This window comes from Rutilus rutilus (genome assembly GCF_951802725.1).
Source record: "Rutilus rutilus genome assembly, chromosome: 15".
NCBI classification, from domain to species: domain Eukaryota; kingdom Metazoa; phylum Chordata; class Actinopteri; order Cypriniformes; family Leuciscidae; genus Rutilus; species Rutilus rutilus.
In genome coordinates, this window is record NC_140220.1 from 2165900 (window position 1) to 2191396 (window position 25497).

The 25497-nt window shown below is 38.1% G+C and overlaps 1 protein-coding gene across 1 annotated transcript; it reads right to left on the reverse strand.

The window, feature by feature from the left end:
• Positions 1-1862: 1862 nt before the first annotated feature.
• LOC311304785 (solute carrier family 22 member 23) lies at positions 1863-25040 on the reverse strand. Its single transcript, XM_084432020.1, has 10 exons — positions 24386-25040; positions 21489-21592; positions 21249-21403; positions 14653-14821; positions 12105-12232; positions 11919-12021; positions 9407-9618; positions 8379-8411; positions 5883-6006; positions 1863-3453 (listed from the first exon to the last, which is right to left on the reverse strand). Exons 1-10 carry the CDS (start codon positions 24764-24766, stop codon positions 3087-3089), a joined length of 1776 nt encoding a protein of 591 aa, XP_084288146.1. The 5' UTR covers positions 24767-25040; the 3' UTR covers positions 1863-3086.
• Between the last annotated feature and the right edge of the window lie 457 nt (positions 25041-25497).

The window sequence follows — 25497 nt, forward strand, 5'->3', positions numbered from 1 at the left end:
CTTTTACAGCTGCAAAGCTGGAGCACTAAATGATATTCAAAGTCACATTACACGCTTTTAACATTAAATAAAGCACATAAACAGTACCTGAGATCATCGTTGCCACAGTGTGTTTGTTGTTCCAGCGCGACGTCGCAGAACAATAGAAACCGTTTCTAAAACAGGATCGTCTCGTGTCGCCGTCGTGGCTGGCTAGGACAAACAAACACTCTGATCAACATGGAAAATAACCTTTTATCGCGTGTCGCGTCGTGTGTAGTTAGGACACGATGTGAATCTGATATTCTCAAAGCGAAGGTCTTCTTCAGACTTTGCTTAGAAGTAAAAAGAAGTTTGAAATACTTTTGCAGTGAGTGATATAACTTACTGTTAATAAACATCCTGACGCCGTCGGGGAAGGTCTCGTTTCAGTTTCGTTGCAACTTAAGCTGTTCACACATTGGCAATAAAGCTATTAATACATGAAAATTCCTACATATAGCCCCTTTATTAAGCATTTCATTTCCAGGCCTCTTAAAAGCGTATGCAAGAAAATGAATTTGTCTGTTCTCTAATTGGTTAGAAATCACAAAAGACAGAAAAGGTCATAGAAATGTGTTGTTCAGAAGGTGTGTGAACCCTGTTATTCAAATAAGAGCAACAAAATATACTGTATTAAAAATGGTATTTATTCACAAGTGCAATGTCTTAAAATGGACTATTAACATGTATGCAATTCTCATTTCAGCCTAATCGTCAAAATGAGAGTCAAACACAGAAAAATACGCTTATGTTTAAAAGGTTTCAGTCTCTAGCACAAATTTATGTTTATGCACTCCATCTTTGAGTGAATCTCGTTAATGTGTGTACAGGTCATGTTTCAAGCCAAAAACAAAATTTTACTTTTTATTTTTTACTTTAGTCTATTTAAAATAAACTTTTTTTTTTTAAATAACAGCCTGCATTGCATTTTTAATTAATATTCTAATATTTATTTATAATTAACCATTTTTTTTTTTTGCTGTCGTATACTTACAATTGTGCTTGACAATTTTAATAATATATATTTTTTTCCCAATGAGAGATTTTTGGTCCTAAAATAGGTTTCATTTTCTTTAAGAAAAATATACTTTGTCATTTCTTTTCGATTTTTGGAGTGAAAAATGGCCCGGGCATGTTATTGTTTTTTGTGAGATTCACTCATAATGTGCTTTTTTTCCCCCAATGTGCTTTAATTTTTTGAAGTATTGTGGAGTGCGGAAGCTCATACAGGACAGCAGCCGAATGCATATACAGTAATCTTACAGAGATGCGAGTATTGATCCTGTGCTTGTTTCTTATTACTCACTATCACTCCTGCCGTTAGGATGTGAAATGCCACGACTCATATCCAGAGATAAATATATATATCCCAGAAGCCTGTATACACACAATACCTGCAATCACAGTTTAAAACCTTGACATGTTTCATTAATGTCCTGCTATAAGTTAGGGAGGCTGTTTTTTCTTCTTTTTTTTTTTCTTAATTTGGTTCTATATTCAGTAGTTTGAGGATGAACAGGAGTTTTGTGATGTTCAAGTTACTCCACAGCTATTCTACACATTAATAATAATAATAATAATTGATAAATATACATGAAAACACTCAGCAGCCCTTCTAGTGGTCTTGCTCCACATCAACCAGAGTTCACGTTTATGATTTGAGTAAATGTCATGAAAGCGTGTCTGGGTCACATTTCACTACAAAATCAATAAAATGATATTATAATATTTATGCATTGTGACTTTATTTTCATTTCCCCTCCTCCTAAATTATCATTAGCACAATGCAAAATTAAATTAGCATAATGCATCTGCACATTATTCTTATTTTTCTTATTCTTGATGATTGTCATTAAATTCTCATTACTGAAATGCATTTATGTTCTTACTTAGCAAATAACAAACATCAAGCCAGTACAATACTAAAATAGTACATAAACACTTGACATTTTTCACATCACATCAATAATACGGGAGGAAAATGTGTCACAATGCAAACGTGATTTTGATGTGCGATATGACCCATGACACTTCCCACCACAGTAACTGTTCACCAGATGAAGGTTATTGAGTTTGTGAATGTTCACATGTTACGAGCAGACCATTAAGTTGTGCTGTTGTATTTTTTTAAGCCATCATCTGTCCAGTTCAGTTCAGATTCATCTGGCCGACTCATGATTGCTTCTCTAGTTTTAGTGCAAAACAGACAGACTAAAAAAACCTGAACATAGTGAGGTGCGCACGAGCACGACGGGCTTCATTCATGAAACGTGAGCAAAACTCTCGACCACCATTCCTTTGAACGGAAAGCATTACAACCGGGGCTTGACATTAACGTCTGGCTAGTGGTTACTAAAGTTACTGGCCACAGTTTTGACATTGATAGCATGGGGGAAAACTGCCATATAGATATTTTTAATATCATCTCGTGATTTGGCAGCAGGAATATTAGGCTACTGTCACTTTAAGACCTGACGCACGGCTCCATTACACTGTTACACATGCGGTTTCTTTCTCAACTGTTTACATTCACTTAAAACATGACGGGAATACTCGCCTTTTGACATTATTTTGTGTGTATTTACGCGCAATAAGCAGTAAAAAAAAAAAAAAATTAATACTGACACTGGGTGCGAGCACAAAATCGTCAGGAATGAGTAAAACTACGCGCAATTCCACTCCGAAACTCAAGCCCTGGGACACAAAAAATATTCACTCGTGTCCTGAATGAGGCCCGTCGTTCCTTATCGTCGCCATTCTGTCCTTAATAAATACCAAACATTTACCAAACTTACAAAAAAGCACATTCAAATCAGTGAAACTCCTCCACGAGGTTGTTGTTCGGTGACGTTAAATTAGTGGCCGTTCGAAAAATAGAACTCCTTTCGCTGAATGCAAGTTTAAAATAACATCTTCAGTTTCTCTTCTGCTGGTTAATGAGGCGTTTGACACGTTATCAGCACATCTGTCCGTCTCCGTACGCGGAGTACGAATGAAACTCTTTTCTTTTCAATCGAACCGATCGCTCACACTGTTCTCCGATTGGCCGTTCTTAGAAAATGCCGTCATGAAGTCCTCACGCCGTTGGCTGTACTGTTGCTAGGCACTGAGCCGTTGCCGGGGGTGACGACCTGGTGAAGGGGCGTGTCCTGAACGCGTGAGTATTCCCTGACCTCGGTTCTGGCCAGGAGGTGGTGCTGTTCTCCGGGGAGGATGGGCCTCCTCAGAAGCCCCTCCCCCTCAGCGATAGTCTCAGGCAGTGGTTGGCCGGCGGTTTCCGGTAGCAACGGTATGCAAATGATGCAGAGCAGCGTGCAACAGGTGAGGATCACATGATGCAGGAAGAAACCCTTCTGATTGTGGAGCTCCATGAGCGGGGCTGTTAACATGCCGAACCCCGCGCTCGCCAGGACCAGACCCACGCCGCCACCCCTGCGACGACAAACCAAAAGACACTGGTCAAGACACACATTCATCACGCCGAAGATCAGGTAATGGGGTGTAACGATTCCCTCATGTCACGATATGATATTGTTGCGATACTTCAAGACATATGATAAAAGGTTACAAAAAAATGCTACATTTGTTTTACGTTGTGTGTGTAAATGAATAGTCTTGGACTTGGTGCTGGAAAGCCAAAGCTCAGAACAATAGAGACGCCAGAATAACAATATTCATGATTCTGAAGCGGAAAACACAGAATTATTTCAGATGAATATGCTTTCACTCTTTCACTGACTAGATATATTTAAATTAATGTAAGACACTTTTTACTGGTAACAGACATTTGGCATTATCAAACAAAGCTGTTGTCCTTTCACCCATTGGTAAGTCGGCTAGTCAGGAATGTGTAAAATAGGCATTCTTCATGTTTAACGTCTATTCCCAATTAACACACAGACCGTGAAAATAGAAAATCACATGTTTTAAATCAGATTATAAGTAAAAAAAAAAAAAAAAAAAGTCATCTAGTCAGGCCATTCTAGATTTAAATAGACTCGTGTTTTCTGATTTGTGAAATCGTTCAAAGTATTACTAACAATATCAAAGTTATTCTTACGTTTACTTGATAAAAATCAGTAAAGATATCACAGTAAAAAGACATGAGCTGAAGGAGGAGGTTTTTACAATTAATATAATGTTAATTTCTACATTTACTAATGCACTATTAAAATCAAAAGTTGTATCTGTTAGCTACTATTATTGTATGGACCTGGTATACTGCAAAAAAAAAGCTTTTCTTACTTTGTATTTTTGTCTTGTTTCCAGTCCGAATATCAAACATTTCTTAAATCAAGATGCATTTACTAAAGTAGTAAAATTACATAAGATATTAAGTCTTGTTTTCTGAGGAAATAAATAAAAAATTAAGAGAGTTTTTGCTTAAAACAAGCAAAATTATCTGCCAATGGAGTAAGAAAAAATAAATAATCTTGTTTCTGTTTGAATTAACATTATTTTTCTGACCCCATTGGCAGATCATTTTGCTTTTTTTAAGCATCAGTTCACTTAAATTTGATTCATTCCCCCGGAAAACAGGACATAATATCTTATGTCATTTTACTCATCTAATACAAAAATACTGAGTAAGAAAAGCATTTTTTGCAGCGTATATCAAATTAACAATGAATATGAGATGTATTTTTGATTAACTAACGTTAACAAAGATGATTAAATATGCTCCTTAATTAATAGGACATTGTACTGTTCCCAAACTCTCATGGAAATGAGTGCGTTTGGTTGTTCTTCCTCTGTAAACTGCAGTCAGTGTGTGTGTACAGTCACCGTCTCTTGAAAGGGGTCTTCGGACGCACATTTCACACTGTTCACAGCGACCTGTTTCAGTGCATGTCTCTGTAAACGATAATGAGCAACTGCTCACCCGTGGGGCGTGACACTTGTCGACACAAGACACTTTTTCACACAGAGATTCCGGAAAATACACGGATAATGTGTCCCGGGATCGTCTGATTTTGGTTCATTCACACTGCCAGTGATTTTCCGGAATCTGAGTACGTTCACACACATCCCGTAAAGATCCCGTAAAGACCCGTGACGTCAGGATGTGTTGTAGAAAGGCCAGTCTAATCTTCCGCTCTTTCCGTTATAGTCGTGCACTTGTTGGGTTTTTTTACGCAGCATCTTAAGTTTACTAATGATCTGAGCTTTCGATCTCGAGAAACCACGCTCCAGCATTTCTTCCGGATTCGGTCGTACACTAACCTTTATAAACGCTCTCAGCTTCAGCGCCGACAGTGAGGAGCTCCTGGTCTCGGCTTCATTCCAGTTTCTAGATTTTGATCAACTTTGTTGACGACGAACACAAACCTTCTTCTAAGAGCAACAAAATACCCCTTACGGCACTGGTCCTGGCTTTTGTTCACACAGGCACATTCCGGGACTGATTCCGGCAATGTTACCAGGTCCCCATCCCGGCATCCATCCCGGGACGTGTTTGCGTTCACACAGAATGCACTCTAGCAATTTTACGGCAATATCCCAGGATCAACGCGCTGTGTGAAAGGGGCTTAAAGTGATGCCTTGGTGGAAATATGCTAATATGGCAAATATGCTAATACGGGAACGGGAAATATGCTAATACAGGAAATATGCTAATATGGGAAATATGCTAATACGGGACAGTGGTTGTGGGCGGAGCATAAGCCATATGACATCATATTGCTTAGAAAATCCAAACGCTTGATTTTTTAAAGTGTTTAGGCTTTTTGAGGATAAAAAAAAAAAAGGAGTGAATGGATTTTTTTCAAAGACACATTTAAATGCAAACGCCGTATAAAGTGACTTGTGCATCCGCTGACCCCTTTAAGAGTGATCCGACAGACAGACTGATGTGTGCTGACCTGATGACAGTCGGTGTGATCTCTGCGCAGTAAAAGATGCTGAGCGTGCTGACAGCGTGAGACGAGAACATCCCGATGATGGAGAACGCGTACGAGAAGCGCCGATTCAGGGTGTCTCGCAGAACTAGGACAGACAAGAGAACATTTCAGACCACAGGCACTTCGACAAACAGATCCAGGGTTTCCCTGTCTAATGACCCCTGTAGCAACATGGGTAATAACTGACATTGAGCATGTTGTGAAATTAATAACATGCACATAAATGTTTAAATATATCTTATAGAAAAATATTTGCATTCAAATCAATGTAACAATTTATGCCAACATGTTGTGATTGACTGTACACAGACATGCATGCTTGTGTTTTTATAGACGAAGCCCTTTCCTTTCCCAAGTCATCACTGATCGTTTTAACAAGAAAAATAAGACGTATATAAAAATATTAAATATATAGAAGCCCATTTCTGCTGGTTTAAGTAAAAATTGTGCGATTAAGTTTAACCCTCTGGTGCTGTTCACGTGTCGGACAAAAATGACCACTTTTTTATTTCTATGAAATTAATGTACTATATTTTAGTTCGATAATGTTCAATTTTATGGTACTAAATTATATTTATGCAGTAGAAATAATCTATTTATTCACTTTTTGAGCATAGACCTGAAAATGACTAAAACTGTGAATGCTTTAAAAGGACAGACTTAAGTTTAGTGGACCCCAGAATATTTTGAATAATAAATGAATATGAATATCTGAACATGCAATATATCAAAAGAAAGAACGGAGCATCTGCTTTTAAACAACAACCAAAAAAAGTTTTATTTTAGCTTCATGCATTTAAAAAAAAATTATAATCAAAACTTGAATGTGGGCAAGTTTGATAAAAAAGCAACACTGTGCGTCTGTTTCTTGTTTGTATCTGTATTCTGATCCGGAGATTCTGTACTCATTCCGAATGTGCGTAATAGCGCCCCCTACCATATAACAGTGAAAACACGGAAAGCTGGAGAAGTCCGGCAATGGTGCGGAAAGAGTTAAAGACACTTGGCAGATTATTGCTAAAGTGAAAAAAGTGTACGCTAAAACCGTAAAAAAAAAAAAAAAAAAAAAAATCAAAGCCATAAATCTAAACATGTTGAGTTCCAGAGTTGAGGTTGATATCTCAAAAAATGAGCTTTTTAAATTAGATTTTGTTTGGGCGCAGTACCGAACGCTTCCACTAGATGATATTCGTTCCCCATTCATCTTCACCTCAAGGAGCGCAAGTGTGACTACTTTTTTTTTCTCCGGACCATTTAACATTTTCAAATCATGTCCATGATTGTTTTGTGTGTTCACGCAGCTAGTGCCAAAACCTTTACCAAGTTTCGAATTATTCCGAGTTTTTTTTTAACTCAAAATGTAACAAAATTTGGGTCAAAAATGACCATAGAGCACCAGAGGGCAAAATAAGTTTGAAATAGAGTAAAAATAAAGTGACATTGTGGAAAGGAAGAAATAAAGTCGCAATTACCTTTTATATTTATTTATTTACTTACTAAAGTGAAAACAGGCTTCCATAATTATATATACACTTAAGATACTTTAAAACAGTGGTTCTCAACTGGGTTTTTTCCCAAGACCGAACATCAGTCATTCCCTCATCCTTCCCTCGGGTCATTTTGACCCGAAACTCTTTTTTTTTTTTTTTTTTTTTAAGCGCCAGGACTTTTGTCGCACTTGAATCACGAATACACAAACAAAAATTGAATGGATTCGAGGAGTTTTGTGGTTTAAATAAAAAAAAGTAACAAATCCTTCCCTCACGGATCAGTTTGATCCCCATAGGAATGAATGGAATGTGAGGAATGCTTGAGTACACATAGAAAAACCTAAAAATTGCTCAAAATTCTAACTAAAAATGCTTTAACTTTACCAATAAAATATTTTATAATGTCTACATGTGTAGCTTGTGTGACTTTAGGACCCAGTGAAAACAGCTCATTTGCTCCATATAGAGATATAAGGCCTTAAAATCATGAAAAATCATCTTATATTATAATTTTTTCCACAAGAGGTCTGCAAACACACCCAATGTAAAATATTTAGAGCTGAGTTAAAAGGGTTATGCATGAAATTGTAAGTTATTTAGAATTTAAGTTGAAAGAATGCGAGGAATGTGCTTAAATTACTATTTATTTATTTATTATTTATTGATTAAAATCTAGTAATTTAAAAGTAAATAAAATAAAAAATAATAACAAATCTCCCATAAAAATAATTGCATAAAAAAAATGAAAAAATATTATCAAAATAAAACAAAATAAGCTTTCTGGACAAAAAAAAAAAAAAAAAAAAGAAGTATAATTTTAGGGCTTCGGGTAATTTTGACCCACGAGGGAAAGATGTGTTACAAAGTGTGAGGGAAGGATGAGAGTCATTTAGCAAATATAAACAAAAAAATGTCCACTGAGAACCACTGCTTTATAAAACAACTCATACTTTTTCTTTAGTTTTACCTGCATCGTGCCGAAGACTGTACTTCCCGATCACTGTATTAGGAGAAAGAAGACACAGTGAGAGGACAAAACACAAGTGTGTGTGTGTGTGTGTGTGTGTGTGTGTGTGTGTGTGTGTGTGTGTGTACGGTTGAGCAGGCCGAGCTGTAGCAGTGATGCTAACGCAGTGATGATCATGAATGTCAGTAGTGTGTGTGTGTGTGTGTGTGTGTGTGTGTACGTGCGGTTGAGCAGGCCGAGCTGTAGCAGTGATGCTAACGCAGTGATGATCATGAATGTCAGTAGTGTGTGTGTGTGTGTGTGTGTGTGTGTGTGTGTGTGTGTGTGTGTGTGTGTACGTGCGGTTGAGCAGGCCGAGCTGTAGCAGTGATGCTAACGCAGTGATGATCATGAATGTCAGTAGTGTGTGTGTGTGTGTGTGTGTGTGTGTGTGTGTGTGTGTGTACGTACGGTTGAGCAGGCCGAGCTGTAGCAGTGATGCTAACGCAGTGATGATCATGAATGTCAGTAGTGTGTGTGTGTGTGTGTGTGTGTGTGTGTGTGTGTGTGTGTGTGTGTGTGTGTGTGTACGTGCGGTTGAGCAGGCCGAGCTGTAGCAGTGATGCTAACGCTGTGATGATCATGAATGTCAGTAGTGTGTGTGTGTGTGTGTGTGTGTGTGTATACATACGGTTGAGCAGGCCGAGCTGTAGCAGTGATGCTAACGCTGTGATGATCATGAATGTCAGTAGTGTGTGTGTGTGTGTGTGTGTGTGTGTGTGTGTGTGTGTGTGTGTGTGTGTGTGTGTGTACGTACGGTTGAGCAGGCTGAGCTGTAGCAGTGATGCTAACGCTGTGATGATCATGAATGTCAGTAGTGTGTGTGTGTGTGTGTGTGTGTGTGTGTGTACATACGGTTGAGCAGGCCGAGCTGTAGCAGTGATGCTAACGCTGTGATGATCATGAATGTCAGTAGTGTGTGTGTGTGTGTGTGTGTGTGTGTGTGTGTGTGTGTGTGTGTGTGTGTGTGTGTGTGTGTGTGTACGTACGGTTGAGCAGGCCGAGCTGTAGCAGTGATGCTAACGCTGTGATGATCATGAATGTCAGTAGTCCTCCTCTCCTGCCGAATCCTCCCACCACCGGAAACACCAACACACTCGACGCGAAGGCGATCGCAGCCACTGCGTAATAATGCAGGTGAGACTCGCTTTCCTCCAGAACACTGCGAGCGAAACAGTGATGGATGCCGTAGCCCGTCAGCCTGAGAGGAAGAAAGAACCATTGATTTTGTGTTGAGATGAGAACGGACGAGCCATGATTAGCTCGTACTGAAAGCCAATCGCCGTCGCTGTTAGTGCAAACCTGCATCGTCTAGATCTGGGCCCGTATCCCTAAAGATTCTGAGAATCCTCTCAGAGAGCTCCTAACTTAACCCAAAAATTCCTTGCCAGGAGTTTTAGCTTAGAAGTGATTCCAGAACATTTTCAGTGAACTCTGAGCAAGGAATGGATGGAAAATCCTATCTTAGTGAGGAGGTGTGGTTGACCCCGTTGCTAGGTATGAGTCATCATTTCAAAAGCCGTGATTGGTTGATCCTACAAGTTTGATGAAAATAAACTTTTGGTGATAATGAGCAAAGGATGTACCCTCAAATCAATAAACATAATTATACACTCTAATCTTATGCAGACTGTAATTGTAAATAATATTTCACATTCAAGAAAATATCTGGAAAATGAATAGTAAGCTGTAGGGGTTATAGCCTAACATTAGAATCTAAAATATGTGAAAACTTAAGCTCATTACACCCTGTTCAAATAATGATTCGTGTCTTATTTGCTCATATTAATATCCTAGCTGGCATATTTTGTACTTTCACTCCCATATGGACCCCATTGAAAACAAGATGGCCTATCTCAAGGGGCTGTCCTTAATGAAGTAGAAATTGCAACGTTACAACTCAGTGTGGTCTTAACGAGGGTAACACGGCTCAGCTTTGATCAATGTCTGTGATTGCTGGCTGGTCTATTTATGAAGGCTTGTTAACAAATATCCTACAAACACAGAAAATGGAGAAAAAAAGGAATTTTGCCATTTTGTGCAGCTGCTTAGGGGAACTCCTAAGCCACTAAAAGTCCTCTTCCCTGCTCTTAGCAGATCTCGCCTTAGGAGCCCTTTTAAGCGCTAGGAATCTTGAGGAATAGCTTTTATATTAACTGGGATTTTCGTGTCACTTTTAGGGGAAATTCTAAGAAAACGTCATGACTCTGAGAATTTTCTTAGAATTTGGCCGCTAGGAGCCACTTTTTGCACAGTCCGTGGAGTCGTTTAGAGATGTAATACATGCACAAATATATCCGTAATAATAAAGAAGATTAAAATAAATAAATAAAAACGGATTCAAATTAAACAACATAAATGAATGAAAATTCAATTAAAATAAATAAAACTTAGAAATGTAGAAAAATAAGAAATGTAAAGAAATAATGAAGTAAAATAAGTAAATAAAAAAAAAATTTAAAATAAATAAATACTTTTAGAAGAAATAACAATTAGATTAAAACAAATACATAAACATTTATTTAAATAAATAAATGAATAAAAACGTATTCAAATAAAAAAAACAAATGAAAAAAAATCGATTCAAATAGAAATGTTAATAAATAAATACGTTTAGAATAAATTACAATTAGATTAAAACAAATTTATAATAAAACAAATAAAAAAATTTTTTTTTAGAAATGTAGAGAAGAAACAGTGGACAGATGTAAAAAAACAAAATTAAAATAAGTTTAGAATAAATAATAGTTAGATTAAAATATATTAAAATTATAAAAAAAATTTACATTAAAATGTAGAGAAGAAACAGTGTAAAGATGTAAAAATAAATAAAAATAAAATTAGAATAAGGTTAGAATAAATAAATAAAATTAGTTTAAAATGAATAAACAATAGATTAAAATAAAATATAGATTAAAATAAATACAAAACAAATTGACTAAAATACAAAAAGTGATTAAAATAAGTAAATAAATAGCAAATCTAACAGTACCAATGCAAGAATAGAAACTAAATATCTACCAAATACGATTTTAGTAATTATAATTATTTATAATAGTAATTTTTCCACAGTATAAATTGCTAATTAAATGTTAGGAAGAGGGTCTCTGATATCTGTGTGTTTGCGGCGCATTAAACACTGAAAGCCCTTGATCTAGATCACAGAAAACAATCCCAGAACAGATTCAAGTTTAGAAATTCTGATTATAAATCTACTTTCCTTCCAAAGGTGATTAACATGAGCTCTGATATATCAGTGTTTCAGATCGCTCTATCTGTCATAATTGTTTAAATTAATTAAATTAATACATTTTTCGCTAACTGTGATTTTGTACATTTCTGAAATGCATAACAGTTTCCTCAGATCACTGTAAATTGTAATATGGACTCATGCATTTTCTGTAAAGCTGCTTTGAAACGATGTGTGTGTGAAAGCGCTGTACATATAAATGTGAACTGAGTTGAATATTGTGAGGTGCATTTGGAGACACAGACACTTACGAGTTCACACACAGGACCACGGTGTTCTTCCACAGGTTTCGGGTGCCGGTCAGTTGCGTTACGCACGACGTCTTTGGCTTCTGTTGCAGTTCTGCTTCCAGCTCTATAAACCATCATCATCATCATCATCATCCTCATCATCCTCAAGGTAAAGCACTGATCTCACCTCAGCGACGGCGAGCTCACCTGAGAGGATGCCACTGGGGTCGGTTGCCGTGTCGACGCTGTTGCTATGGGCGATTCGGTACATTTGTCTCTTGGCTCTTTGGTAATGTTGAGTGGCCAACAACCAGCGCAGGGATTCGGGAAACATCCTGACACGAGAACCACGAGAACCGGAGCGTTAGTTCTCTGTCGGTTACACTTTATTTTAAGGTGTCATTGTTACAGTGTAATTATATATTTAAGTACTGAGTAATATTAATTAACTACATGTACTTACTATAGGGTTAGTGTAGGATTAGGGTTTGGATTAGGGTTAGTTGCATGTAATTATGCATAATGTACTGTTATTACTACGGTAAGTACATGTAACATATGTAACAAGGACACTAAAATAAAGTGTAACCCACATTTGTTACAGTATTGATTCATCTTTATTAATGTTAGTTAGTAAAAATCCAGCTGTTCATTGGTTCTTCATGTTAGTTCACAGTGCATTAACTAATGTTAACAAACACAACCTTTGAATTTAATAACGTATTAGTAAATGTTGAAATTAGTATTAACTAATATTAACGTATTAGTAAATGTTGAAATTAATATTAACTAATATTAATAAATGCTGTAGAAGTATTGTTCATTCTTAGTTCATGTTGACTTAGGTAATTAACTACTGGACTTTATTGTAAAGTGTTTCCGTCTTCTTTGTATGTGTTGTTTCAGGATGGTTACATTTGAAATAGATTATAGACCAAAGCAACAAAAACCTCATTCAAGATACGGCACAGCAATTAATGCAAACGGTTCCAGAAAACAAAACACTACTAAAGTATGAAGAGAAACTGTGGTCAAAATATCTGTCTGAAAATACAGTGGAAAACAGTTCAGCATCTAGATATCACGTTTCACACTAATGCGTCTGTATAGCACACATTGTTTATCGTGCAATTTATACGCGAAAATGAGTTTTAACGCGCATATGATACGCAGTTTTCGCGTGCATATGATACGGACGCATTACAGACGCATTTTCATGAGAGCACACTGCAAGTTTACTTGCTACTAAAAAATGTAATGGTGAAATTCACCAAACCTGGTGATTACACAGCTAACTAATATGGGGAGAGCAGGGCACACACCAACGCAGGGCTAGCTGTCACACACACGGTTTAAAACTTTACACTCATGCCAGCATGATGAAACTTAGTTGCCATATCAACACTATAGAGAAAGGAAAAAAGCCAAAATTAAAAAATCTTTGGAGGATATCACTGAACATTTATTTAACCATAGCAAAAGGTAATTTCTTATGCTAATTTTTCATCTCTGTCAGATTAGACAAACCTGATGTTGTTTTTAATCTTATATCTGTTATTTAACAGTTGATATGGTTGTTTAATGCTGATCTAAACCCCAGTTGTGCAGGCGGGGCATGTTGTCACACTGAGTTACAATGAGCCCCTATTAGAACTATGATCTTCTACTCTATACTTGAAACAAAACCACATAATTGTACTAGACGTGATGTGGGAAAAAATAAATTCTCTGAACCCGAAGTGGATTTACACAAATCGCTCTCCCCTATGTTCTAACAAGCTTTTGCTAACGTTCCCATTAGGTTATAAAAACGTTACTTCTGAATGTTCTCTGAACGTTTAAAGCAACACTAAAGAACTTTTCCTCTGCGGTCCCCCTACAGGTTTGAAGCGGAATTGTCCATTACCGCTGTTGTAAATAATTCAGCCTACCGTCGCACGCACGCTATTTGTTTATCCAGCACCGGCTTTGGTAAATAAAGATGTCCACAGACAAGGTAGAGTATGTCGCATGATTTTATGAAAGTATGATGTATTGCGACATCAGAAATGAAGAAAAACTAAATAATGACTATTGTAACGCTTGCCGTAAAGCAAGTCAAATTTGTAGTTTTTTTTATGTCTCATTCGAACTACAGATCCGCGACCCGATCTGGCAGACTTGTATAGTGCGGTTATAGCCGATAGAGGGCCGCAGAGCGAATGCAGAAGTGCCGTTCACCCTGTTACGAGTTGATGAACCACTGATACGATTTTGGAAACATTATTTTAAGGTAAAAAAAGTTCTTTTGTGTTGCTTTAAACCGGCCCGTTTTTTAAATGTAATGCGAATGTAAAGGAAACATTCCATCTCAGCATTCTTCAGACTAATTCGGAATGTTACTTTCGAATGTTTGAATGAACATTCCGAAACTAGTAGCGACATTTAAAAACGCTACATCAGACGAAACGCTTCAGGTAAGAACGTTCCGTGAACGATATTTTTAAAGCACACATTAATAAAGACCAGATAACTTTAAACGAGTGTTTTATTAATGTTCCTAGAAGAACATTTGCTCATGACTTTGAGAGAACCTTAATGTTCTGAGAACGTCCCCTGTTAGCTGGGTCGGTTCTTCCTCATAAACTGGATTTTATTTCCATGCATTGCAGTCAGTATTGCAGTATTTTTTATCAAATAATAGCTTAGTTTTTTTGTGTTGCATGCATTGGTAGGAGAACCGAACTAGTGTTTCTGTGCTTTATGAGAGTCTTACCAGACATACGGCAGCATGAGCACAAATGGAGCGATGATTACAATCTGAAGAATCTGCCAATCACGGCACAGCGCCGCTAGACCGGGCATCAGCATCTGCCCGCCCACGATGATCAGACTGGCGATCATGGTCATGGAGAAACGCCATTTGGGCAAACACAACTCAATCCCTGAGAGACGGAGAGATCGCCACAGAATCAAAACAGGACACTTCAAGTCATGAATTCACAAATGGACAATTCTTATTTTTTATGCACAAAATTATTTTTGTTAAATTCATGTTCCTCATAATTTTCCCTCGTTAATTCTTCCCCTCCCTCCTGTACTACCTTGCAGCATCTCTTCTCTTCTCTGATGACGAGGCGGGGCAACCCGTCACTCACATGAGATCAGCCAATAGCAAACCACAACCATCCAATCAATTCCCACAGACAAAATCAAGCCCTGCCCACATTTGTTCTTGTTCCTGAAGCGGTTTCACTCGGATATACGTCACAATAGTGGAGAAAAGACGAGCACAACTTCTGTTTCATGTCGACTTTAAAAAAAACAGGAGATCCATTCTATATTAGATTTTATATATATATATTATTTTTTTATGTAGTAAATTGTATCTTTATCATTACAAATGTGTAAAACACAAATATATTTAAATGCATGACATGTAAGATTCAATAGAAATGACATTTAAAGTATATTTTAGTTTACCATAAATGCTTCTCAGTACATTTTACAACTATACTTCAAAGACAATAAATGACGAAAAATTACATATAAAGATGTACTTAAAGAGACAGTTCACCCAAGAATAATTCATAATTTACTCTCCCTCAAGTTGTTCCAAACCTGTATAAATGTCTTTCTTCTATTGAACACAAAGGAAGGTATTAAAAACAAATATATATATATATATATATATATAATCATACTATAGAAGTCAATGGTGCCCCACAACTGTTTTCTTACTGTAATTTTTACTGTATTTCTGATCAAATGAAATGCAGCCTTTGTAAGTGTCAAGAACAGACCACAGTGTAACGTTATACTACAACATGTGTGTGTCTATGTGTGAGTAACTCATTCATTTTGCTCCTCAGTTGTCCAAATAAACTCCCAACAGATCAATTTGTCGTCACGAGTGGATATTAAACAGAGAAGATATGCTGGTTATTCTGTGTTGCTGAGGTTATTCTGAAGATGCATTTAAGAGTTTTGTCTTTTTTTTCACCTGATTTGAGGCCAAACACCATAAAAAATCTTTTATGAAAGTGAAAATCTTGTTGACGTTATGGTTCCCTTTGTAAATCATTATGATATCTATTATAAACAAAAAGCTTTTGAGAAAATTGGGCGCCGTAAAGCATCAGACTTCAAATGTCATCGGGGTCTGAGCGAAGCAGAAAGTAGCTCCATTAAAGTAAATTAATGAACTCAGAGGTGTTCTGGCGATTGAACACACACACACGCACACACACACACACACACACACACACACACACACACACACACACAGCTTCCCCCGGCCTCTGTAAAAGCTACTTAATCAGCATCACTTAATGTTTGCTCATCAGAAAACCACTTTCTAAAGCACACAGAGAATTAAACGGATCACATAAATTAAACTGTGTGCTTAAAGGAGAACCTGGGCTTACAGCAACTTTTTTTTTTTACCCCAAAATCAAAAGAATAGGCTATAGTATGAAATTATATTTTGCATAAATAAAATAAGGACTACTTTAAGGCTTTATTCATGTCAGATATTTTAGTTTGTTTGTTTGTTTTTGCTATTCTTATTCTTAATGTATAATTAAATGTAGTATTTAATTTAATATTTTTCATAAAAAAATATAAATATACAAAACTTTTTTTATATATATATATATCTAGATCTTCATTCATGAAACTAGAGGACGCAGGCTAATGGTCCTTTAAAAGCAATCACATCATTACCACATGACACAATCTGATTGGCTCTGCTGATCCTGCAGCCAATGAGATTCCTTGCTCAACATTTAAATAGTCTGGCTGATTGTTTGCTGTAAGCTAGTCCTGCAGTGCTGTCTCATTCCTCGAACCCCTCCACCTCCCCAGCTCCACCTGCCTAGATCTGATACAGAGATAATGCATGTCTGTTTATGCAGCAGCTTCTTCTGTTTTACTACTTGGTCATTTCAATATACGTTGAAACTGATCATGCAGAATCCCATGGACTTAAGCCAGTGTTCGAATGTTTTTATTTCTTACAGCATGTGGATTTTCCTACACACTCAAAAGGTCACACACTTGCTTTGTCCTGTTGGTTTGCATAATGTTTCTGTGCTTGATTCTCAAATTGGTATGTCTGATCATCTTTTCATAGAACTAAACTCTACCGTGAATTGCCTCTTCTAGGCTGAAATCCATCATAACTTACTGTAACCTCAACTCTGTGAATCCACTGCTGTTTTCCAGATCTGTGCAAACTCACCTTTCCGACTTTACCCTTTTTAGTAATGCTTCCTCTCGACCCAAAGCGCTGTTTTGCATAGTCATTAAACTTACTAACCTGACACGAGTAACTCAGCTGAGCTCTGTGAGCCATTTCTACACTTCAGTATATATAATCTCTTTAGGTCTGTAGCCCTGTTCGTACAGGATTCGTTTTACAAGTGTAGATGGAGTAATGTATTTTACCACAGGACGTCTGTAATATTAATGGCCAATTCGCACGGGATAAGAGATCTCAGTAAACTAGCCGAAGTGGGAGAGTAACTCGATTTACACACCGCCGTCACTCCTGTCCTCATGTGTGTATTACGCTGCTTCCTGATATCACGTAAGCAAACACACAAAACCTATATTTATATATATATAAAACAGTAAAGTCCGGTCGAACGATGTATTAATTAACTTCAGATTGGATTGTGTTGGTAAAAAGGGACTTATCTAACGCTAAAAGATGTTTTGTGCCTCTAACAAGTGCTGTCGATCTTCTTTCTGAAGTGAATGGTGTGAAAACACTTGAGTTTTGCCACAGACTCGTCCCAGCGACTAGAACGCAACTGAATGCTTTTTCAAGCGTCTCCATACTTGAAAAAAATGTGAAAAACTACTTTTAAACAGGAAATAATGGAATATTTACTAATATTTACAGCGGGTCTATTCGCACGGGATTAGCATTACCTGAGGACATTTTTCCGGACCTTTTCACAGAAGGTAAAAGTCGCCGTCATCTTTACTGACATGCACATTCAGGCGGGATTATTACTTTACCCCACCTCTCCATGTTAAACCAATCCCGTCCGAATAGGGCTTTTGTCCTCTCCTATTCTCTCACAGGACCTTCACTCCCGTCACCTTCACTAACTTTGACCCTCCCACCTCAGCCTATATCTCAGAGCTAATCAAGCCATCAAACTCGTCTTCTTGTCATCTTGAGCCGGCCCGACTGCCTTACTAGAAAAGTGTGCTTCTGTAATTTCACTGCCCATTCCAATTCTCATTTCCCAACTGCTTAATACTGGTTTTGTTAACCCCTGTTTTAAAGAAACCCGGCCTCGACCATTCTGACACGGCCAATTATAGACCACATTTGCATCTTCAGTTTCTCTCTGAGCTGCTTGAGAAAGTGCTTGCTGCTCAACTTCAGAACTATTTGTCATCACACAACCTTCATGAATGCATCCAATCAGGTTTGTGCACTCTCCACAGCACTGAGACGGCACTTCTCTGGGTTGTAAATTATCTTCTTATGCCCATCGACTCGGGCTCCATCTGCACTTTAATTCTCCTTGACATCTCTGCTGCATTTGACACCATTTCTCACAGTATTCTCATCTCTCGACTCTCTTTGCTCTTGGTATTTCTGGAACTGTCCTGTTCTGGTTCATTTCCAATGTGTCTGACCATCAGCATTACATTTCTATCCGTCAGGCTAAGTCCACTACGGCCCCTGTCTCACACGGTGTGCCACAGGGCTCTGTTCTTGGACCTTTACTCTTCATCATCTGCATGCTTCCTTTCCTGTCAACATGGCTTTAACTTTCATTGCTATGCAGATGAAATGATAACATTCGTTCCCAATGCACTGCTTCTTTCCCCACCAACTATTTCATGGCCCCCAGAATATTTTGCTGTATGAATATCTGAACATGCAATATATAAAAAAAAAGAACAGACCCTCTCTCAGTGTTATTCTAGTTTCATGCATTCTTTTTTATCAATCTGATTTATTGAGAAAATCAAGTTTCTGTCAAAGACTACATCCAGATCAGGTTCAGAATGATGATCAGAACACAGATGGAGTAGATCGAGCTTCACAGGCCTATAGGGTCAACATTTCAGTCAGTAACATTAGGCAGTTTTGATTTATATGCTGTTTAATGTTGATGATCGCTTTATTTTACATGTGCATATGATTGCATATGATATCGCATCTTCCTCACACGTGTTTTGATCATAGACTGTATAAAATAATGGACGTAGTGTCCGTGACGTCACCCGTAGGTTTCTGAAGAGCATTTTTGAAGCTTTAAGTGGGCGAAGCCGGCCGTCGTGTCGCTCCCAGATAAACGTAAATGTGCAGCGAGGCGGATTAGCTGAGGTGACGTGACGCTAACAGACAGCAGACAAACGGCTAGTAGTGACATCAGCGGCAATCCACCTGTCACTCAAGTGGCCACGCCCTTAATTATGCAGATCTTTAAGGCTTAATATAATTTAAATGGATGAGTTGTAAAAAAAAAACCTTATTAAGAGAGACCGGAAGGTTGCCGCTCGGTTTTGACCAGGATATTCAGTACTTTTTCAGAAGATGTGTCATAGCGCCCCCTACCGCATAACAGTGAAAACACGGAAAGACGGACATTTCCGTCAATGGCGGGGAAAGAGTTAATGAAATAAATGCATGGATGTCCAGTCATTTTCTCAAACTAAACACTGATGAAACAAATATACATCTGATTGGTTTACATCCCGTCTCTGTGTTGATAATATTAATATTGCTGGTTTGCCAGTATTACCTTCCTGCACTGTTAAAAACCTGGGTATATTTTTTTTATTCTTCCCTCCCTTTCTCTCTTTACCAAATCTGCCATTTTCCACCTCTGGAATAGTGCTCGTTTACGTCCGTTCTGAAACAGACATACATAAATCCTGTATCAGATCTAGGCAGGTGGAGCTGGGGAGGTGGAGGGGTTCGAGGAATGAGACAGCACTGCAGGACTAGCTTACAGCAAACAATCAGCCAGACTATTTAAATGTTGAGCAAGGAATCTCATTGGCTGCAGGATCAGCAGAGCCAATCAGATTGTGTCATGTGGTAATGATGTGATTGCATGTAAAGGACCATCATTCTGCCCTTTTCCATCTCCGGAATATTGCTCGTTTATGTCCGTTTTTAAATATCAATGATGCTGAGACTCTAGTTCATGCTTTCATTACTTCCCGCCTAGACTCCTGGAATTTCATCTTTTTCGGCGTACCCACTACAACACTTAATAAGCTCCAATATATTCAGGACTCTGCAGCCAGGGTCCTCACACATACCAAGAAATCCTCCCACATTACTCCAGTTTTATGCAGATTACATTAGCTACGTCTCCGTGTGCAATACAAGGAACTTCTCATCACATTGAAAGCCCTTCATGGTCTCGCTCCCCTGTATATTTCTGACCTCATTCAATTATCTACACCCCTGCCTGCACTCTTGGGTCCTCTGAATCTGGTCTATATATATACACTACCAGTGAAACGTTTGGGATAGGTTAGATTTTATATGTTTTTAAAAGAAGTCTCTTCTGCTCACCAAGGCTGCATTTATTTGATTAAAAATACAACAAAAAACAACAATAAAAGCGTGAAGTATTATTCCAATGTAAATCAGCTATTTTGAATATATAGTAAAGTGTAATTTATTCCTGAGATCAAAGCTGAATTTTCAGCATCATTACTCCAGTCTTCAGTGTCACATGATCCTTCAGAAATCATTCTAATATGATGATTTGATGATCAAGAAACATTTATGATTATTATCAATGTTGAAAACAGTTGTGTACAATTTTCTTCAGGATTCTTTGATGAATATAAAGTTGAAAAGAACAGCATTTATCTGAAATAGAAGCTTTTGTAACATTAAACGCTACCGTTCAAAAGTTTGGGGTCAGTAAGAATTTTTATTTTATTTTTTGGGGGGTAAGGAAATAAAAGAAATCAATACTTTTATTCATCAAGGATTAATTAAATTGATCAAAAGTGACAGTAAAGACATTTATAAAGTTACAAAAGATTCTGTTTCAGATAAATGCTGTTCTTTAGAACTTTATATTCTACATCTATACTGGAGTAATGATGCTGGAAATTCAGCTTTGATCACAGGAATAAATTACACTTTACTGTATATTCACATAGACAACAGCTGATTTACATTGCAATAATATTTCACAATTTTTACTGTTTTTTTTTTGTATTTTAAATCAAATAAATGCAGCCTTGGTGAGCATACAAAAAAGAACATAGAAAACCTTACTGATCCAAAACTTTTGACTGGTAGTGTGTATATGTATATATATATAGATGTAGAAACCTCAAGCGACAGAAAGCGAAGAGAATAAAACTCACTCAGGACGTAAAGGGTCAGTCTGATGGCCGCCAGACAGAATCCTTCGAAGAAGCGTAGCGTGCTGAACATGGCCATATCCACGGAAAACGCCACGGCTAACCCGAACACCAGCACGGACAGCACCGACACCAGCAGAACTGGGATACGGCCCAACCTGACAGGGTTAACAGTAAGAGTTATGAATATATACAGTATATATATACGACCGTAACCATCAGGCTACATGTTTGGTAACGTACCAGTCTGCCATCGCTCCCATCAGCAAGTACCCGAAAATGGACCCGACCAACAGAGAGAACTTGGCGATGTGAACCTTCCACTCTCCGTCACACACCAGCGTCCACTGCAAACAAAACAACACAGATTGATACAGAAATATCACATGACCACTGACAGTCGAACCAGACGCCTTCAACACTTCTCACATTATCACAGTTTATTCGCTATAGTTTAGAAAATGGTAATAAAATATGAGCAGAACTCAGTTGATATTTGACTGGTTTTGTCCGTCTCACACATGAATTATGTTGAATATCTGTCAGCTGTTAAATTTAACTACACAATTAGATAATACCAGTTTAGCTCAACCAATCACCAAGCAATGCTTCATTGTGTTCAGTCTGTGTGTGAAAAGAGCATTAGCAATTAAAGAAAAAACACTTCAGCAAAACATGATCAGCTCAAAGTGTATGAAGAATGTTTGGGTATAATATGTCACAGTTTACTTTACTTTGCTCTCCTCACTTACATAAATTAACTATAGTGTCCTGATCACACACTAGTAAAAAAAATATATTAAAAATGATGTCTGGTGTCTGAATTTTTTATTGTATATAGCACCATAATTGTCAATCAAATCAAAATGTGATATCCAGTAAGTCATACAGGCCTGTACTTAAAATATGAAATATATGGTGTAACCTCTCAAGAATATAGTGATGTTTCACCCTAAATATATAATGTTTTGTGACATTATTTTCATGCAGTTAAGCATTTTTCTCCAGAATAAATATCATTTTCCTAACGGGAATTAAAAAAAAGAAAGCATTAATTACTGTAATGTGTACAAATAAATGTATTGGAATATTTATACATGATGGAAGTATTTAAATTCTTGTATTAGAGTATTTTCTATTGTAATGCAGTAAAAACAATTAGAATAATGGGAATCAGATTTAACCTCAAAGCCGATTTATAAAAGATTTGGTGGTGAAATGTGGTCAAATATCACGAAAACAATGTCACAATGCAACATCTTCTTGATGCAAACTATAATTTATTTCTTTATATTGATTAAAGATTGAGAAATCCCTACGTAAAAAAAGTAAAACACAAACACAAGTAGGGCCTAAAATATCAAATGCATCCTGCATGACTCGCTCCACATTTAAAGGACATTGTGTTTCTGACATTGAAACGTGACAAATTTGATTAGAAATTGACCAATGCATATAGAAGTGAGTAAATATCCTCTATCCTGCAGTGTGTGTCTCATCCTCAGCAAACAGCAAACGGCCCAGAACGCTTCGTTAGCATTTGTTTACATGAATGAATGAATTAACCTCTTTAACACACACTCAGTAAAGATTAGACTATCGTTGTTAGAAAGGTCACACACACACACACACACACACACACACACAGAGAGAGAGAGAGAGAGAGAGAGAGAGAGAGAGCTATTCGGCCAAAGAAACGCTGTGCATCACTTCTGTCAGACTCGTAGATAAACGACTGAGTTTGAAGGAAAGCTTGTGCATCTTCTGAAGGGAAATGTGTGAGATAATGTGACAGAAGCTTTAGTTCTGCGCGAGATGCACATGCATAGATGTCTATATTATGGAGTCCCTCAGCATGCAAAGACATTCGCAGAACTGTTTTCGCAATCTGGCAGTCCCTTTAAACGCACATTATAGTTTCTGGGCCTCACAGTACACATTTACACATGTTATCTGCATGTTTCTCTCTGCACATTTACACGTTATCTGCTCCGGTCTGGTCTGGGTGTAACACTGAGCTCTCCGTCTGATATGCACACTGTGAAGAGATGCTCACTCATAACCCTGTGACACTGCTGTTTAAATACCTCATTTACATGACTAACGGTGATCAATGCAACCTTTCATCAACTAAATTGGTTTTAGTTCTGTGACTTATTCATATTAAAACTGGAGGGAAAATACCAGCTGATTTGATGTTAAATGTTTACAGATTTGGTGTGTATTCAAGTGCATGTTCAGGTAGGCCACAAATATAACATGCAATGTGATTTCTCATCATAGTAAACATCAAACCGTCTGTTAGTTTTGCTAATAAAGAATATAAGATCCTTTACGTTTCCAGTGTATTGCACAGATGTCCCTGTTAAAGGATATAAAGGAATAGTTCACCCCCAAAATTTAAAGTCTTTTACCAGTTTACTGTCTTGTCACTGGTTTGTTTGTCATTCCAGACAAACGCAAGATGAAATTTGTTAAGGCGATTCACGCATTTGCAATGTATTGGCCAATAGTTTTCATAAAGTTAGGGAAGCTAATTTCCATTTCCTACAATCATGCTTTTATATTAAAACACTGTGATTATGAGACAAAAAAGTTGAAATTGTGTCACAAAATTCTAAATTAGGAGATAAATAGTCACAAAAAGTTGACAGTTTTTGACTTTTTATGACTTAGCACGTCAAAATGTTGCCTTTTTATCTCACTATGTCTTTTAATGTCATTATTAAGACATTTAATATGATTTCCCAAATAATGTTTTTCTTATATGGCGGAATGTGCTTCCATTGTATGACAGATAGACCAAAAAATTCAAGCTGTTATTTGCTGACAATCTGCTGCATTTTCACCGCTCAAGCGCTCCAGTCCCCATTCACTCCCATTGTATAGAAAATAACTGTTCTTTTAAACACTGTTTAAAAGATGTTCGGCTAAACATCCTCTTTTGTGTTCCAATGAAGAAAGCAAGTCATATGAGTATGGAAGTACACGATGGTGAGTAAATACGACAGAATTTGAATTTTAACAGATGACGGAATAAAAAAAAAAAAATGTTTTAGGTGAACTATTCCTTTAAATGGAAGCTTTCCATCAAGCCGGAGGGAATCCTTTTTCCAAGGGCATCCATCAGTAGATCTTACCTTAGTGACCACATTCTGCTGCAGTCCCGATTGCAGCTCGAACCTCCACTCCGAGCACATACACGCCGTAACGAAGCCGTTCTCAGTGCCGTTCCCGATCAGATCCACGAATAAATCCCGTTCCGAGCCCGTCCCGTTCCCCGCGCGCACGCACTTCCTGTCCGGTTGACCGAGCAGAAAGTGATCGGAGAACTGGATGAACGAGATGAGGAAGGCAGGGATCCACGTTAGAGCCACCAGGCGCCTCTGATACCTCCCGAACCCCCCGAGGAACGGCAGAACCACCGTGTCCACCTGCGAGAGCCGCTTGTGCGGTTCGGACTGCGACACATTCCCATTCTCCGCCGGTGCGTCGAGCCGGTCCAGCCGAACCGCATCCATTGCGCGTCGGTTTCAGGGTCTTTGTCTTAAAATCACACGCACACACACTGAGAGAAGTCTGAAGTCTGAACAGAACCCAGTCTGAATCCGAGCTTTGATAATCCAGTTGATGCGCAAGGGGCCCCATAAGGTCTTTGTCGAACCCGGTGGTCACAGCGCCATCGCCGGGCTGTAGAGACCCGGTGGTCTCCAACAGGTCCGCAGGTTACGCAGCTGATGCACAGGTGTGGCCCGTGTATCCATCATTGAATCCCGCTGAACTCACATCAGGGATGATGATGATGCTGAGCCCGTGAGCCGATCACACCCAACGCTCGCGCACTAGCTCATAAATAACCCCTATGTAGGCTAATGAAGGCTTGGTTATAACGCGTCGCACGCCCGCGTGCATCGCACCGCATCCAAAATGCAAGATCCGCCCTCGTCGCGCGCACCGAGCTCTTCCATTGGCGCGCGCGTGGCATGCGCGCACACGAACGAGCTGTTCTGTCCTGTCCTCCAGTGTGTGTGTGTGTGTGTGTGTGTGTGTGTGTGTGATTGGACGAGGGTAACAAAGAGCCTTTGTGTAGCATCTGCCCCCCCATGAGCTCAGGGCAAAAACACTTCAGTGGGATTCAACAATCAGTGCGCGCTTAACTTTACACTCGCAGGAGATTGACTTCACTTTTATCTTCCGTTTATTTCAGATAGACAGATCACACAAAACACCACTCTTCGGGTTCAGTATTCAA

Coding starts and splice junctions, on each gene's coding strand:
- LOC311304785 (XM_084432020.1), bottom strand. CDS start 24,766: ATGGATGCGGTTCGGCTGGACCGGCTCGACGCACCGGCGGAGAATGGG. Junction 21,593..24,385: donor AGCAGAATGTGGTCACTAAG/GTAAGATCTACT, acceptor TTTTGTTTGCAG/TGGACGCTGGTGTGTGACGG. Junction 21,404..21,488: donor ATGGGAGCGATGGCAGACTG/GTACGTTACCAA, acceptor TAACCCTGTCAG/GTTGGGCCGTATCCCAGTTC.